General features: G+C 38.7%; 1 protein-coding gene across 1 annotated transcript; it reads left to right on the forward strand.

Moving 5' to 3' along the window:
• Positions 1-165: 165 nt before the first annotated feature.
• On the forward strand, positions 166-17,348 carry TFDP2 (transcription factor Dp-2; the record flags this gene model as incomplete). The annotated part of the gene is made up of 6 exons (XM_010169609.1): positions 166-309; positions 2,746-2,814; positions 4,452-4,603; positions 8,635-8,801; positions 15,919-16,024; positions 16,957-17,348. Coding segments are annotated over 6 exons (822 nt in total), but the record flags the coding sequence as incomplete, so codon positions are not given.
• Between the last annotated feature and the right edge of the window lie 1,672 nt (positions 17,349-19,020).

A 19,020-nucleotide genomic window follows, 5' to 3' on the forward strand; every position in this document is an offset into this window, starting at 1 on the left:
TCACTCACACCAGCCTGCCCCTTAATTCTCAGTGTTTTAATACCACTCTGACTTGAACAGCCATTTAGCTTTTTATCTTCCAGGTATCTATGAAGGATGTGTTCAATCTTTTTTTCCTTTTTGAGTTCTTTTGTTATAGTTAATGCTGTATTGTTTTCTTAGCAGGCTTATGATCAGAAAAACATTAGACGGAGAGTTTATGATGCCCTTAATGTCCTGATGGCAATGAACATAATTTCAAAGGAGAAGAAGGAAATCAGATGGATCGGCCTTCCTACAAACTCAGCCCAGGAATGTCAGAATCTAGAGGTAAAGTGAGGTAGTTGGGGAATTCTGTATAGATCACAGGTTGTGATAATGGAGCTGCTCTACTTTAGGAGAAGTTTTTACTCAGTTTGAACCTGATTGGGTTTGATTCTGCACATGATGAAAATACAACTTTTGATATTTGAATAAACTGGAAGGATATATTTATGTACAATTAGTTCAATTTTATTTAGTATAAATTACATGAAGTTTAAAAAAAACCTGTTCACCTTAAAAGATGGAGATTGATTACATCAGGGATTAGTTTTAAGATTAAAGTCCGTAGTAGCCTGAATTAACCAGAAGAAAGTTAGACTTTATGGTGCAGTTATGCTTTCAAAATGGCGTACATTTAAAAGGAGACCGATTTTCTGTTAATGTCTGTACATGGAAATGCCATTCAAAGGAAATTAAATTGAAAAAGAATTCCTGCTAGGGTGTCAGATACTAGTTATGAACTGGTGAGGGGGTGGGGGAGAAGTTTTACTTATTGGTTATTTCCATTATTTTTCCAGCAGGCCAAGAGTTACCATGTTTTTGCAGGGATGCCAGAATGTATGTGCACAAATGTTGCTTGTGCTTCAGGCCAAATGTTCTATAAATAAAAAGCCCCAGTTACTGTATTTCTGCAGAGTGCTGTAATGACTGTCTGTGAATACATCTTGATATGTTTTATATTTGTGTTACTTGTGACATTAAATATCTGACAAATGTGGGTGGGGTGCCTCTCCAGGACGGAACAGGCTCTTTTGTGCAGGTTCATTTACATCAACTGTCTTTCTAGAGATGGTAAAAAAAAGCTTTTACTACCCTTGTCCATTACAGCAACTTGGAAAATACATCCACCCAAGGAGTACACAGATGCTCAATCGTTGTACTCCAGGATTGTTCTTTAAAAAAATTATGGATAAATTTACATTTTACATGCATTGATATGAATGCATTATCTTCAATATAGGTTATTGTTACACATATGGAACTTGAATTTCATTGTGTCATCTGCAACGATCATATGCTATTCACTGTTTCAGGCTCTAATTACATGTGCACAAAACAGAAGCCAAGCATATATTCTTAAAATATTGCTTCCTATGACATAATAGAAAAGAATAGAAAATAAAGCTGCATTTTCCTGGTGTGAAAATGAGAAGTAATTTTGCTTTTAAAGCTGTATAAAGTGCCAACTCTTCTTATAATGTAATTCCATAAAAAGATTACCAGTACAAAAATGAGAAACCAGTACCAACAGAAGTTGGTTATATAGAAACCACGTTTACATATATCTGTACTGTTTATTGGTTCTGAATTACATATTTGTCCCAGCAAAGTCAGTCATCTGCTGTGCTCTGAAGGAAGCATTTTAAACATCAAAGTGTGTGTTGGGGGAACCACTACAAAACAATTTGTAAATAAAATAGGGTGTTTAGGCCAACTAAATTTTAAAAGACTGTATAATTTTATTTCAGTGGTTGAAGGAAAAGGTAGTTTAAGAGTTTAATGTTTTTGAGAGCAGTGATACAGTGCTGGCATCAACAGGATGATGAGGAAAAATACCTTTTAAAGATGATGACTATTGTCCAATTCTTTAGTGTTCCCCCAGAGCACTATTTAAAATACCGTTGGTTGTATCTGCAGTGTCAGCAGGCATCTAATACTATTGCTGTCCCAAACAGTGCAAATGTAGGCTGAAGGTAGCTTTGCCCCGTAAACTGGCATTAACAAAACTGTTGCAAGAAATGGATTCTGTGCTCGTGTAGAAATACCGCCTCCACTCCCTTTTTGTTGCTGAAATCTTGTTAAGTTTCATCAAGTCTCAATGAGTAGTCCAAACAGAAAGTGGAGGTTACTAGAAAGATGCAGGTGATGATCCTGAGCCCAATCTCCACACATGTATGTCTCGGAGCTTGCAGCTAGAAGAGTGGAAGGGATGTGCACAATTCTGAAAGAGTGGAAGGGCAGGAGGGAAAAAAAAGAAAAGCGAAAACAAGAAAAAACAAAGCACCCCCCCAAGCAAGTGTTTGATTCAGCGCTAACTGGCACTCAGTGATTAATACAGAAGAGGAGGAATGAGGAGAGAAACGATATAATGCAGCCTTTTGTAATAACTGATTCTTTACTGGAGGTAAAACTGTTGACAAAAGGAAGAAATTACAATTTGTCAGACCTGTTTTATTGAGAAACTCATGTGACTATGTGATTAGTCTGTTTGAAAAATAAGAGAATATATGGTAAATGGGTAGGGCTGAAAAGACTTTTGCAATTCACTGCCCATGCCATTTAATGACATGCCCTGGAATTCACCAATATTTACAGAGAAAGTATGGATTTTTGTAATGGTGCTAGTGCGCTGGTGTGGCTCAAAAGCCGTTCAGTTTGGCACAATGGAACAGACAAGGTAACTAAGTAAATATCTTGATGCCTTTACATTTATATTTTAAGATAGAAAAACAGAAGCGGATTGAAAGGATAAAACAGAAGCGAGCCCAACTACAAGAACTGCTGCTGCAGGTATAGTTTTAAATATTTTTTCTATAAATGAAATTATCAAGTGCAAATCCAGCATACTAGAACTTCTGAAGTTCCTTCTAGATTTATTTATCAGCTGTGATATACCAGGGAGAAAAGTTTAATGCCTGTGACCTGCCTGCATTCTAGTAGGGGGACCTCTTACCCCCACTTTCTGGTTCATTTTTACCTGTTGTGAAACAGTGTGCTGCATCTGCGTGCCGCTGGCTTTTGTAGGTGTTCTGCTGGAGCTTTGTCAACATTAGTGGGAATGGGAAAAACTCCCCTTTGTGCTGACTCCAAGTTCTCCCGGAGTTACCTTCTCTGAGTAGCTCTTACTTGAAAATTTCTTCTTGATTCTAAGCTATGAGCTTTACAGCGGAACTTGTGTGAATGTGTATAGAGTTGTTCGGGAGGAGACAGACGTTTCTGGATCCTCAGAGTGGAAGGCTGGCAAATCCAGCTCTCCTACATTCTGACATGCACCTTAGAGATGCCTTGAGTTTTGGCTTTGATTGCAGAAATGTATTTCAATTGCACCTTTGCTTATAAAGTAACATTTTAGCAATACAGTTAGGAGCAGTCTTAAGTGTTTTGGTCTGTGCAGACTTTCAGTAATTTAAATGCAGTCAAACTTTTAAATGAGGTTACAGGCAATAAGGCTAAAAATACAATTTTCCTGTAATTAGATAGGCAATGAAACTTTTAAATATGTGACACTTCTTTTTTTCATCACCAAAAATTGTTTCTCTACTTAAGGCACAGCTCTTATTCTATCTGTCTGACCTAATAAATTAGCAGTTTCTCTAAGGGTAACATGAAATTATCCTGGTGAAAATAAGGCAACTCAGGCCTTCTAAACTGTTAGTCTGAAAATGACAGAGCTGCACTCCCTTGCTGTCTACAGCTGTCATCATTTCCTTGTTTATGTTCACTGTCAAATGGTTTACCAGTCATTTGGGATTCTGTCTATCCATCTTCCCCTTAAGCAGAGTAAGTAAAGCCTCAAAGTGGGTAAGAACACTGACGTCCAGTCCCTCAAATAACGTTTCCTAAAAACACACATTTTCATACATGTGCACTCAGGTAGAAGAATTCAGTAGAGAGCGAGTGGAGTCAAGAACGACACCTGTATTAAAAACTCCTGAGGAGAATTTTAAAACTGTCTCTTTTGAGAGGGAAAAGAGGGCGATGGAGGAGAAGAGGAGGAGAATATAGATCATGGGAAGTGGGGGAATGATGTAATTTCTGTTAACTTTTGTTTCAGTTTACGTAGCTCCTAGTCTGAGGTAATTATACACATAAAATAGCAGAGAAGACCTCTGACTCCATTGCTTTTTCAAAAGGATTGGGGTCCATTCTCCACCAAGCTTTATTGCTCTTTTTTTGTTTCTTCTCCAGGGGTTGTGAGGGGAGCATAGCCGTTAGGATATGGGTGAAAACTTTGTGTTTAACTTCTGTTCCTGGTGAGCTTCGCTAGTGCAAAGAGGAAGTCAGGCCACTATTTAGTTTTGACAGAAAATTACTGGAGGTATTGAGAGTTGGCAGATTAGGAGCTATGACGTTCCACTTCCTGGAAACATTGATGTCTGCTCTTTTATTGTCAGTGATCATTTTTTTTTCTTTCTTTCTGTCTACAGCAAATAGCATTCAAAAACTTGGTACAAAGAAATCAGCAAAATGAACAACAAAATCAAGGCCCTCCAGCTTTGAACTCAACAATACAGCTGCCTTTCTTAATAGTCAACACTAGCAAAAGAACAGTCATAGACTGCAGCATATCAAGTGATAAGTGAGTGCTTATAGAATCAATCTTCAGAATTTTGTTTTCTTTGTGGACTGGAATTTTTCTTTGGACAAATGAGAGAAATTTCTCTAGTTTACTAAAAGTATTTATGTATTTAAATTTGCTACTGTCACTTCAAGGGTGTTTTGGGTTTGGTTTTTTTAATATTTAATACAACTGCAGTAATAATAGGAGTAATTTTATCAACACTGCTTTACAATTGCTAGTTCCAGCAGACTGACTTTCATTGTTGTACGAGGCACTTCAGGCTGGCATTTCAAAGAGCATTCACTGCTCAGGAGAAATAACTGAATGCAGTTATATACTAGGACAGCACTAGCTTTTAATGAAGCCATGTGATAGTGCTTCTGAATTCTTTCTCCTAATATGCCATAAATGTATTTAGTCAGAAACACAAGGTGATCCATGTAAGACAAAAATAATGTCCTGGAGGTGATAGTAACAACTTTGAGAGTGTCTTCTAATAGCAAAGAGGTTGCACCTAGTTCTTTGAAGGAAAAAAAAAGGAAATTATATAGAAATTTGAAATACTGTCTTTGTAAACAAACTGCTATAGTTGCACTCTTATATTAATCTGAAAATCTTCTACTTATGTACGTATTTCTGAATGCTTTTGTTCTTCCTCCTGTGAAAACATGGCTGAAAGTATGAGGTACTGTTATGTTAACTGTTAATTGGATCACAACCGCTTTATTAGCTGAAAATAGCTGCCTTTGCTTTAATACTGTAGATTACAGATTTCACTCTGTGGTGTAACAAATCCCATATTGAACTTCAAGTCAATTAACATCAAGCAAAAATTGACAATCTCTAGTAACCTAAGCACCGACACACAGAAAATCAGTAGTATTAAAAGTTGAATTTTTGTAGAAAATTGGACTGAAGTCCAATACGTTCTGTGACAGAACTTTTGGAATACTCCCATCAGTACTGCAGTTCAGCAAGTTGGGAATTTTAGGATCAATATTGATTTAGCTTAACTACAGCCTTATTTTGTAGGCGTACTGTACAGTTCTTACTGCACTTTTAAACAGTGCTCTGTATTTAGGGCAAAAGTGGTCACTCGGTTTGGAGAATTCAAATTCTGTAGTTTATTGGAGAGTATCTGTGCTGCCTAACCCCACTGCTGGTCAGCTTGAGTGTCAGCCCTTCACTTGATTTCAACCTCAGTTAATAACCCACTGTTTAAAGGGTTTCCGTTTCCCTTTCTTCTCCCAAGTAACAATTAGGTAAAGCATTGGTTGGTCGGTATTTATGATGCACCAGCAGGTGATGTTATAAACTCCAGTGAACAGATAAACTCACAGCATTAGCTACTCAAAATTGTATTTACAGAGGATCCTCCAAAAGAAAACAATTGCTTGGAAAAATGGTACATCTAAGAGTGATTTAGCCTCATGAGGAACATAGGTTTGTGTCTTCTAAGTTTCTTCCTACACAAAAACAGACCTTATCAAGCCAAAACAGAATGAAATTTCTCACATGTAAAACAAAGAGGGTATTGCACAAATTCTGTTGAGAGTTTGAGAAGGCAGACAGGTACCAAGCAGTGTTCTGGGAATGACATTTCTGAAGGTGGAGTAAAGAAAAGCAGAGTCTTCAGATTAAAAGGAAGAAGTTACAAATTATGTTGAAAAGATGAATGGGACCCTGAACAAGCAGGTCCCATTTAAACAGGAAAAATGTATTTAGTGTATATGGTGTTTCTATATAAATGTTGTAGGTCTTAGGAAAAGGAAAGAAAAAAAAAAAGGAACGAGAATATCTAGTTTTAAACAGGCATTCAGACACAATAGATGTTATCCAAAACTCAGAAAATTAGAACATCTCTGTTCTAATAGGAAATGCAGATTTTGCCATTGGAGATACAATGCTGTACATTAGAGAAACCTGTGGGAAGTGGGAAGTTGGCTCTTGTACCCTTACAGAAAGAACTGCCTGCGAGAGCAGGAAATCCAGATTAAATTCATTGTTCATCAGATTTGCACTTACCATGGGAAAGTGGCAGGAACTGTACCCAAACTTTGCATACACAGTACTGCCTCTGGACCTCGCCTTTAGCACTAGATGGCAGCCCAGTAGATCATTCTATGAGAACAAATGAGAACATTATTGATTTCTCAGTAATGGCCAAAATAATGCTGGGAATTATTAGGAAAAACAGTAAGGAACACAGTGTAAAACTAGATGCGTGTAGGGCTTTTATATCTGGAATACTCTGTGCTGTCTTCTTGGAAAAAGTACAGCATAACCAGAGAGAGACACAGGAGGGCAGCAAGAATGACTGAAGCTATGAAAAGGCTTTCACAGAAGGAACAGATGGGCTCTTTGGCCTGGAAAAGAGAGGACAGTGGACTCACAGGTGTCTGTAAAATAACGGATGACATGGGGAGTGTGCATAGAGAACAGCTGTGCGCAGTTGCTTATTAAAGTTAAAATTAAGAGACATTAAGAAAAGATACCAGGTGTTGGGTTTTAGACAAAAAGAATGTAAGTGGTTTTGTAACAGTTTGTCTATGCAAAGCACAGCGTTTGATGTTGTTCGTGTCAAAAGGGGTCATGTCACATCCCTGAAAGAAAACCCTCAAATAGCTATTAACGGCAAAGGTGGAAGTGCAGGGATGTGCTACATCAGAGGCTGCAGGTTGCTGGAAACTGTACTGGAGAAATATTTGTTTGTTTTGAAACTTGTGGGGGGGAAAGGAGTTCTGCTCATTTCTAACTTCCAGTATTTGACCACAGCACCTGGGAGGAGAAATGCAGAGCTATCAATAAATACAGCCTTCATCCTGTACCGTAAAAGCTGGAGTCGGTTACTACTTACTTAGTACACAGCTTGCTGGTAGTAATTGTGGTACGAGACTGGTCTGCCATCCCCTGTTACCTGACTTCAGCTGCACCAGTCTAGCTAGCAGGGATGTAATGGTACCAATTCAAGGTAGAGCGACACATCTTATTTTCCCTTTTAATGTATTAATGCTTAAATATAGCTGCATAATAATACTGCATGAGTCACAAAATAAATGATATAACTGACAATTACACCTAGAACAAAGCATGTAGATTTCTAGATCTTTGTTCTAGAATTTCTAGAAAATTTTGTATCTGGGTACAAAAGATGCAACTTTTCCAAACTTACAGGTTGAGGTGTAAGAAAATTACTATTAAGAAAATCCACATGTGACACCAGCTGGGAGAGCTAGGGGAGACCCAGCAGTGACTTACCTTTCAAAGATCATATCTGATGGAGGGGTTGCTTTTCCAGGGCTAAAGGTTTTGTCAGCAGAAAATGAGGTACTGGGAAGTAGCCTTATATTGTAATCCAGTGCTGTCCAGGCTTTTAATAGCCTGTGATCATAGCATAAGGCCAGTCTAGATGCCCCTGCTTTTCTTAAAGCTCTGATAAGTTTACATCACTATTTACACTTCTACATGCAATGAAAAGCATTTTGAGAGTCTTGCAGCAGAACCGGTGGGTTGTGAACGTACAGGCCTCTGAACAGACTGCTTTGCTAGCTGCATCCAAACGCATCCAAACAAGCAAAGTTATACCAAGGTAACTAGGTCAGCGCACAGGAGGGGTGTTGCACGTTAGAACAGAAAGTGAAATGTAAAAGAAGCAAAACCAAACCAGTTATTTTGGTGACAGGGCTGCAGGTGACCTTTGAAAGTATTTGATTTAGTAAAAATGCAGGTTCATGTTTAGTAGGGCCTCCCTCTTCCCCTTTGAATCTGTCTAATGAGGTAGAAAATTTTAGACTTTCTTCCTGCAGCGGTGAAGTTACATTATGTTAATTGAGAAAGTGCCATTTTAAACCCTGTAGGCATGCCAGTCACAGAAGCAAAAGAGAAAAAGCATCTGCTACACTTTTTGTTCCTTAAGGACTCTTTGCAGATAATGAAGAGTCTAGACACTTACCTCAGTGCATACCAAAAAGAAGGAAAAAAGGCAAAAAAAAAAAAAAAGCATAGCTTGCTCTTTTCAAAACCATCTCACTTTGAATTTTTACATGCAGATTTGAGTACCTCTTCAATTTCGATAACACTTTTGAGATCCACGATGACAGCGAGGTGCTGAAGAGGATGGGAATGTCCTTTGGGCTTGAGGAAGGCAAATGCTCAGCGGAGGACTTGAGAACTGCAAAATCACTGGTGCCAAAAGCTTTAGAAGGCTACATCACGGGTAAGTTTGATGAGACTTATATTATTCCTGATCAAATTTATAATATTAGTTAACTGAAGCAAATTTAATGATGTTAACCTACATAGGTGTGTAACATTTGAATTTATATGGGAGCTAGTAGCGACCCAACATAAACAGGTTGTTTTACAGTTAATTTTGGAAGGTTTATCATAGTTGTCCTGTAAATTTAATTCACACTGATTTATAACAACAAACTTCTGAGTGAGCTGCACTATGAAGAAATTATTTCTTAAGTAACTAAATTGACACCAAGAACAGATTTTCATGGGTTAGTATTAATTTTGAATAACTGTGGATGTGTGGAGGAGGAAACTGGAAGAAGGCAGCTCTTCCCAGGTTGAGGAGGAAAAGGAAAGAAAAAGAGCATCTTGAACTGGTTGAGTGTGACCCGTATGTGACCCAGCTGCATCCACACGTTACTTTGCCTGAGGCAGGTGAGCACTGCTGAGTTCTCTGTGTCGCTGTCCGTGTAGACATGCTCGGTGCGCTCTCGGTGCATGGATGGTAGGCTCTCCTGTCTCAGTCATTTACGCGCTTTTACTTAACATGTAAAACAGTGATACTTAGATAAAGCACGTGGCTGCCAGGTGCCATCTGAGAACTGAGCTTCTCTAAATAAAAGCAAGAGACTCCAAAGAGTTCCAGGACAGGTGCCCCATGCGGACTTTATCCCTCCCGTAGCCATACTGTTTGAACAGGTTGCACTGAAATAGACTCAAACCTGATCTCCTTCACTGTTGCATCACTGGACTAGAGCTGCTAAAATTTATAATCGTTTCCTTTAGTTACTGTCAGTCTGCATTCTTCTTGCTCTGCCCAAAGCTGAAACTTAGCCCAGCCTTTTCTCACGTTTCTGGAGGAACTTCCTCTGTAAAGGAAGTGTTACCTAATGAATTCCTGCATACAGACCTTCATTTTTGAGGAAAGGGGGAACAAAGCTATTGCCCTGACTTCGCTACTAACTAGGCTTTGGTCTTGTTTAAACTGCAGTTGTATAAAGCTGTGTCTGGCACTCAGGGAGGTTGGAAACTTCAAATATGGGACTTAATTTTTTAAAAAACTTGCCTGAGGTTGATTCCTGTTTGTTGGCAACATTAAATCTTCATGTCAGGAACTTTTAAATGCAGGCTTTTTATTCAAATACTCTTCTGTTTTGCTAAGAAAAATACAGTTAAGTAGTCAGGAGAGTGAACATGTGGTTTTTGTATTGTATTCTTGATTTTACTATGCGAGAGAGTTAAGAGTGAAAGAATTTCTTAAAATTTGTGACATCAAAACACTGCTGGATATAAAAGATTTCAGTTACTGCTGCAGTAAGAGATGCACTTCACTCGCAAGAGAGAAGCAATAATATACTTTATTGATACAAACCAGTGAGTTAACGAAGCTCAGTAGTAAATGTGACAGTGGTTTACCCAGATTCGATGGCAAGGTACACTGGATTATTCACTGCACAGAGGACAGGCTCAGACAAAACTGTCAGGGAGACCCTCCCATTACGAGTCACGAGGTTCAGAAAGGACCCCCCTTGCTTTCTAAACTCCTCCTCAGAGAGGAGTCTGGGTGCAGCTGGATCCGGTGCTAGTCCCAGGCTTGGTCAACAGTTTCTGTCTAAAGGATTATATATGTGCAGTCAATCTGCTACACCACTTGGCTAAGATTTCAAAGTTTAGCGTGCTGTTAACCACTTACCGAGAACCTGCTGCAGCACGGAATCTCTCGACCTCAAGGAGTAACCTTGAGAGGCATCCCCCCACCCAAGGGGAGATCCTGGCCTGCAACCCACATCAGATGATTGCCTGACATTTGCATACCAGCAAGACCTCTGGGTCTCTGTTCCTGCCAGCCCTTGGCTACCATGTTGCCATCCGTCCCCAAAGTCCATTACACTGGATGCAGCTATCACCACCCCCACTGGTGGTTATGGCTTCAGCGGGGTGGGAGCGGGGGCAGCACAGCTCCACGGTTACATTCACTAAAATTTGTACATTTTAAATGGCTTAACATTTCAAACTACTGCAAATGTGCTTATGTTTATCAGCTCTTGTTTGTGTTTTGCTGGTCCCCTTGTCCTCTGAGTTTCATGTTTTAATTTCGGTCAGTTTTGAAATTACACACCAAGTCTTTATAAGGCGTCAATGGTGCCAAAAAAAAAAAGATGAAAGAAGCCTTGCTTTGTGCCTTGCAGGTTCGTTCAACTAAAATCTATTTACCACGTGATTTACCATCAATGTAAAAAAGCGGAAAGGAGCAGAACCCACATCTTTTCATAGTGTTAGAGTCTTCAGGTTACTTAATTGCTGCCATGTATTAAGGAACAAACTAAAATTTCTACTTCATTTTAAACCTGCCTTAATTTACCTTCAGAGATTAGGGTGTATGTACATGTGCAAAAAATCCTATGTCATTACACTATTTACTGAATAAAACCAGCTCTTAATAATTAAGCAATAAAACTACATGTCTAAACCAGTGATTAGCAGTTCATTTTAGTTTGTTTTGAAAAAACACCAGTGTACTGCTGGTGGGGTTTTTTACTGAAAGCATTAAAGCCAAAATAACTGTGATGTTCCTGTGCAAGAGAAGGACAAGTAGTACTCTGTTTCAAAGAAACTAAAAAGAAACAGATTCTAAGATAGCATGCTCTTAAAGAATGTTGTGATTAGGGTTATCTCCCTAGTAGCAGGCCAGCAGCTAGAAACCTAGCTAGATTTTTTAAACATAAGCAATGTATTGATTTTATTTTTACTCAAAATGCATTGAGTATGTAATGTACTCTTCAAACATGGGTTACATTCAGATGTTTCAGCCTCTGAAAAAATGAGTCCAGAAGTGTAAGAAGTGTTGTTATTAGAGTAGGTACATTCATTTTAAAGGTTTCTTCTGTCTGTTGTGTGCTACTTAATTACACAATACAAATCCACAGTTAAGAGTATGAAGTGTCTAGCAGAGGTTTCTGATGGCAGTAACTGACAAATAAAGGAAACAGATTTAAATGTTTTGCACAATACTCGAAAAGCCAGCATTTGCCTGATTATGTATTTTTGTTTAAGTAGAACTTCCCATTTTAACCCTGGCAGTCTTTAGATGTTGTTTCTTACACTGCAAGAGTAGTGCAATGGAAGGCTCATCACTGGTTTCTCAAATTCATGGTCACTTCCATAGCTCTCATGGATGGCACTTTTAAGTACACAGGCTTCAATTACTACTATACAAGAAAAGCAAATCAAAGTCTCCCATTCACTGAGTAGATTTATTACAATCAAAATAAGATTCTCCTGCACTAGCTGACTCCTGGAACACAACTGCTGTAGAAACCAGTCCTGTTCTAGTATGTCTAAGTAGGTAAGTCAATTCCTATACAACGTTCACTTGACCTTAGCCTGGTCACCTTTCTTCAGGTAATTATTGACTTGGAAACACTAACACTAGTTTGTATTGTAATGCTTGCCAATAGGGCTGGAGAGAAGCAGCTGGAAGAATCCAGGTCTAAACCAGTTCAATGAAGGAAATTTAAAAGTGACAAAAAAACTTGGATCATCTCAGCTTTAAAAACAAAGTATCTTCTAGTTATATTGAATGTGCAAGTAATTTGCTTGGAAGTGCTGAACTGATGTTGTATGCATCAAAACCTTATTAGTGTATTTTCTTTTCCAGAGGATCATATGTTTTAGCCATTCTTCAAGTGCCCTTCATTTGATAAAAATAGCATCTTCTAGGATTTCTACAGGTTTCATCATGTTTTAGCAAAAAAGTGCTGGGGTTTATTTAATATGTATTTTAAGTACTACATTGGTGTGATCCTCAAGTGTCTGCCATTGAAATCAGCAGAAGCTAAGGCATATTAACACCATATAGAAAAGTACTCTGTGTATCTTTAATGATGTTTGTAAACACATTTTTATGTTGCTTGATTGTCATAATTGATGCAAACTTACAAAACTGACATGATTTGACCTTGCTGTTACTTGTTTCCCAAAAGGGAGCAAGAGTAGAGGCTACAGCAGTTCAACCATAACTTACAGTAAAAGTTAACATTGAAGTGTTGCTTTAGCCAAGTAGGTAACTCGGAAAAAGCGATGGACGTACACCAGGCTGCACTACAACCACAATACTTGCCAGCCTCTTACTGTGAAAGGAGCAATATTATTTCTAACATGACACTTGCAGCAGCTTAAGATGGCATCCCAGGGTCACAATCCTAATTACACATTCCTGCCCGTTTCTGCATTTTGACACAGTTACTTTCCTCTGCCCTCTTCATGAGCTGGTTCGGGTACGAAACTGCAGGCTTGTTACCTGGCAGAGGAGTTTCTGACAATTTAGCATGTAGAACTGTCTAGCTAAGGGCTCAAACCAGAGTAGCTCAAGTAAAGGAGGGATGAAGAGAAATACACCACGGATTGAGACAGGTATAAACTCTTGTAGAACCATATCCAAAGTAACATCCTGTGCCTTTTAAGCCATGCTTATGCTACAGGCAGTTAACGCAAAACTAAGTCCTGCCTTTCTCAATTGAGGCCTTACTCCTAGAACTGAGACTACAGTTAAAAGGTAAGAAATAAAAATTCTGAGGCACTAACAGTTGTGGTAACAACATCCCACTTGTATGTATCCCACAAAGGCAGTGGGCAGAGTGAGTGGTGCAGTATAGGACCTCTAGACTGCAGCACTTCTTTATTCTTCCCTTCATGAAGAAGTGTTCTGCTGTCTACCTGCATAACAAGCCTTGACTGGAAAATGGGCTGGAGTTGGAACTGAAGAGATAGGAGTGCCCACTGACTGAATAAGCTTCTTCAGCTATCACCAGTAATCTCTTGTAGCACTTCTACTTTTGCATTAACTACTAAAGGGTATTCCTTTAGAGCCTTCTTATGTAAAGTACAAACTTCTACCAAGCGTATCTCCTGCAAGATATGCCCAGTACATAATAAGGATGCCAGTCTTAGATTGCACTGTACCACCTTGGGAAAGTTTTTCCAAGCTGCTTTCACTGTTTCATGAGTGTAGCTATTAGTAATTTATCTACATGGCTAGAAGTAGTAAGTCTTCATTGTAGGCAGACTTCTATTTTGACAGTCTTTTCCAGACAGGAAATAGCTTCTTAAACTCCTCATCTCTCACAGACTTCCTCTTTTCCCTGGCTACTCAGAGCCCACTGGAAAATAGAATTTATAAATATAAGGCAATGAAAGTACAAAACAAAAGATGTGCATCTGTGAACCTTCTTTCTGCCTTATGTGTAAAGTCCATACTTTCCTTCACCTTGCTCTTCAAAAAGAAAAGCTAGCTAGCTATTATCCCAAAATGTTAATAAAATGCAAGATTACTGGCAGTGACTTGTTATTCTTCTGGAATATTGAGCATGTACACACAGGCACACCCTTTAAAAGACCAGGAAACAGCACTGTGAGACATCTCCAATTCACTTTATTAATCTAAATACAATGCAGTCATCCCAAATGGTTTGGCCGCCTCCTGCAAAGACAGGAGGAGACTGTCAGAACATGTCCTCTGTAAAAATGAACTTGCATTGAGGGCAATCTTAATGAAAGTCATCCAGCTATGCTCATAGTCAACTGTTCTCATCTGTTCCATCCTCATAGATCACCCTAAAGCTGCCACTTACTAATGTTTTCTGTCATATTCCAAAGACTGCTGGCAGAAACATCACCCTTGTTAGCCTTGCTTTGTAATGTGTCATTTAAATACCTTGCTGCTAACAAGTTTCCACAGCACAAAACAAGGTAGCTGATGGGTGCCAGTGGATGGTGAGCCCATTGATGTGGCAGTGACAACCTGGGGGTACGCTGTCAAATCTCAAGGAGCCAAAGCTTAACAAGAGCACAGAAGGACAAAAGAGAAAGTGTATGTAACAAACACATTTAGTTATTCCTCTTATCTGCTGTAACACAGCAATTATAGATAAAATATGAAGAGTACAATCCCATTTTACTGCCATTGTGCTGTACAGAAGTTTGCTTAGGCATAGAAAACAGTGGTAAGGACTCAAACTCCTGGTTTAATGCATCCAGCTGGAAGCACCGTGAAAAATAACCAGACAGTCCTGATTATAACTATTTTTATTCTAACTTTGTGTTGAGATGGAATTTGGGTAGATCAATAGAATCACCTTATCTAAGAAACAAATTAAAAACAACTCCCCCTCAAAAAAAAAAAATCTTCTAAGTGTAATTGGGTCAAATGACTTGGCTTGCTGATTCTCTTGGCAGAAATGTGCATAACCGGAAACAACAGCCAGGCATTATTTGTTAGGGAATTTGAGAACAAGTACTATGAGGGTTGTAAGTAACCCATTCACATCTCTCTGAGGTCTTTTAACTAATTACCTCAAGGAATCCAGCATTATTGCAAGACCATTTCAATCCTAAAATTTCTTATCCCTGGGGAGGAGACTGACTTACACATCACACACGCAGTGCACAACAGGCTCTCTCTTTCATACCCTTGGCACAAGTCCCAAGACCTGGTATGTTCATGTCCACAGCTGACTGCCGTCTCTATTCAGTGTCAGCATGGATTAGGAGGCTGTGTTACCACCAGCTTTGAGACCACCAAGATGAAACTGCCTTTGGCCATCAGAACATACACAACTGAAGCGCACACCGCAGTATCTCCCATCCTGACAAGTACAGTGCCCTTTGTACCTTCACCAAGTGCAGCAGCAAAGGCATTTGGAGCTGTTGGGGCATTTGATTGCATCAATCAGTAGTTTCCATGAAGGACTCCAAAACTATTTCAGGTGCCTGTGACTGCATAGAGCTGCTAGCCTGGGTCATCTGCAGTATGAATTCTCTTCAGACAGAGGGAAAAGTTTCATAAAAACAACCATAATTCTGAGTGTGAGAGTGCAAGGCTTGAGAGCATCCGGAAACACCGGGGCACAGATGTTTATATATGTAATTTCATTTTGATTAAACAGCACACGTCTAGAGTATAAAAGTGACTTCAGCTACGGGTACCTTCTCTTCTAAACTAAACTAAGGAATCCTAACTGCAAAGAGAATGCAAAGTTTAAGATTGTAAAAGAAAGAAAAAATGTCAGTAACTCAAATACAATTATGCTTTCTTCTAGATATGTCTGCAGGATTTTCATGGATAAACCAAGGGTTACTTTCAAGTTCAGCACAAGCAGTTTCACACTTAGAGGTAGCAGGAGGCAGTTCTGATGATAAATCAAGGTACATAAAATATGTTTTTATTCAAGGATAGTGATACGTGCTTGCGGTACTCTCAGTAACTAACTTCACTGTTTCATACCATTTACATGCAGGAAATGAGATGTTTCCTATTGTAGTTGATTTTTGATTGTGAAAAAGTCTCTTACTCTGGCTTCCTTGATAGCTATATTTGAAAGGTCAAATCAACATGCTTTGACTTTTGAACATACTAGCTATTTTGCATCTGTTTCAAAAGAAGAGAATCACTTCCAAGCCTTTATTATAAAGACAGAATTTTCCTGATTAACCTTAAATTCCTACCTGGGCATGGACTACAAAAAGGTAGTTACAGGTGGAAAAAAAGCCTGATAACACTTCTGAAGAATACAAAACAATGTTTGGTGTCTAAATGCACTACTGCTCAAGCTGTCATGAAAGAAATGTAGTCCACACAGTCTAATCATATTTAAAAACAACCAACCAGCCAAAAAACAACCAACAGCAACAACAACAAAAACCCAATCCAAAAAAACCACCTCAACTACCATATTTTGCTAGGAAGTTACCTGTACCTTAAAAAAAAAAAAAAAAAAATGGAAGGAGGGATTGTTCTGGAACAGGTTTTTCCTCATGGCATTTAATAGCTTAATTTCATATTGCAAACATTTCTGTGTATTGATAAAACTGTGATGGACTTGTTCTTTAAGCTTTCTTCAGCTTGAGCAATTCTACAGGTTGGTTCTTATTTTTTTAAAAAGCTACCAAATAATATTTTTTTATGCTACTTTCCAATATTTTAGCAGTTTTCATAACTATTAACTGTGTTTAATGTAAAGCTTCTGAATTTTTCCTTTTTGGTAGCATTTCTTTAACTAAAGGAAAAGCTGAGGCCAAAAAGAAAGCTTAAAACTTCATGAGAAATCCTCTAAACTTTGATGTTTTTGTTTTGATAGTGAAAATCCAGGGTTGTGTTTGGATGCTGAAGTGGCCTTAGCAACTGGGCAGTTCCTTGCCCCTAGCAGTCAACAGTCCAGCAGTGCCACATCACGCTACTCTGAGTCACGGGGAGAAACTCCATGCTCATTCAATGATGAAGATGAAGAGGATGAAGATGAGGATTCTTCCTCCCCAGAATAAGGACAGAATATACAAAATGCTGCTTAGATATTCTTAATGGGAACTCCTGTTTACATTTTACTTAAGTTTCTTGCCTTGGTTTGTGCTGTGTTCAGTGAAGCAAAATGGAAGCTTCAAACCAAATTGATCCACAGCTGAAATTGAAAACTTTCTGTACCTGAACACAGAGTGACATGCAGCCACAGAGCAAAGTGGTTTTAATCGACTATAACCAAGGAAGAGAACAAAGTCCGTGGAGATTTGGCAAAGTAAACATCAAGTTCACAATTTCCATTTTGGGACATTCTGTCTCAAGTCTCTGTCTTCCCCTTATCTTTACCAGATGGAGAAGGAAACAGTCAGTCAACAAATGCCAAGTCCTGCATTGTCTTTTGGCTGTGCTACCTTTAGAATAAGGAGAAGAGAGCACGTGTGAATGTGCTAGAATAACTATTTAAAACTATCTTCTATGAAAATTCTTCTAGGGAAAAGGGGCTGTTTGTTAGAATGTTTGCTTTTTTCTGTTCAACTTGCTGTATAGAAGATTCGTAAAGTAATATAAATTGCAAGTGATAAATGAATCTTGAAATAGTTTAAATCCATTTTAGATACTCTAAAAGTTACATTAGTATGTCTCTTTTGAAAGGTTCATTTTTACTGCAGACCTAATTTATTATAAGTGATTATTCTTAGCCATTAAACAGTCAGGATAAAAACAGCAGTATTCTCTGCACCAGTGTTTTTCAAGGAAAAAAAAGTTTTAAAATTATATTTCCAGGTTATAGCGTATCCAGAAGAGCTTATCCTTTACTGTTCTAACCTTATAATCCCTTTCATTTCATAGCATGTGTTGCTTGGTTTGGGTTTTTTTTAAAGGCCTCTGTGTTAAGGATCTCAGGCAGCATGTTTTCAAGGCAGTATTTTCAAATTTAGGGTGGGCAGGTCACATAACTTTTTAAGTCACGGGCCGAGGTTCTTAGGAAAAAAATTAAATTTCAATAATACATCATTTCACATTTTGCATTCTAGTCACCTTGGATTGTGATAGACTAACTTTCTTATAATTAACTTCTGTTGCACTCATCTTGATGCGCCTTTGAAAAATAGTAGTATCAAGCCACTTCTTAAAATAATTTATGGCTAAAGTTACACAACATGAATGCTATTTGAACTGTGCAATTAGACTTGCAACAGGAGGCTCTGTGTTCTCTAGTTAACATCACATCCAATCAGAAAGACCTTTTTAAAAAAACCTTAATATAAGAGCAAAATACACTGTAGATGTACTCTTCCAGGGTGTTCTAACATCCAGTATATTAACTAGTCTCAAAGTTAACTATTTTTAATTAGGTAAATCCAGTTTAAAATAGTGTCACTTCTTTTTAGTTTTTATACTGTATGTAAATATTTGACCTGTTTCTACGTACCAGTGTATTGGCTGTCAGAGCTCAACCACATGGGCTCTGTTCTTTAGTTAGGAGATGAGGCAGCCTGTAATACTGCTCTTTGCTTGAGCAGTGGCAGCAAACTGTGTCCCTTGACTGCTGTGACCGTTACTCAGCAGGGTCTGGGGTGTGTCCACATGATCTTTTCCAGACAAACCTGCACTCAAGCCAAGAAGATCCAAAAGCACCAAGCCTGACCTAGTGACATAAACCGAGGCTCCAGCTAAAAAGCTACCTGGCTGTTGGACAGGAGTTAGCACATGCCTAGCTACACACAGGACAGGTGAAGCTGTGAGGAGCACAGAAGCACACCTGCATGGTTGCCTTAAAAATTAAAGCATCCAGATAGAAACTTTTCACAGATGGTTTGAACTCCTGCATGTGCAGTACAGTGAGGGAGGTACAGCTCTTGACTGAGCCAGCAGAGCTATCTAGCTTGCACAAATGGGTTGCAAA

The sequence above is a fragment of the Antrostomus carolinensis genome, unplaced genomic scaffold (assembly GCF_000700745.2).
Source record: "Antrostomus carolinensis isolate BGI_N321 unplaced genomic scaffold, ASM70074v2 scaffold39906, whole genome shotgun sequence".
Taxonomy (NCBI): Eukaryota; Metazoa; Chordata; class Aves; order Caprimulgiformes; family Caprimulgidae; genus Antrostomus; species Antrostomus carolinensis.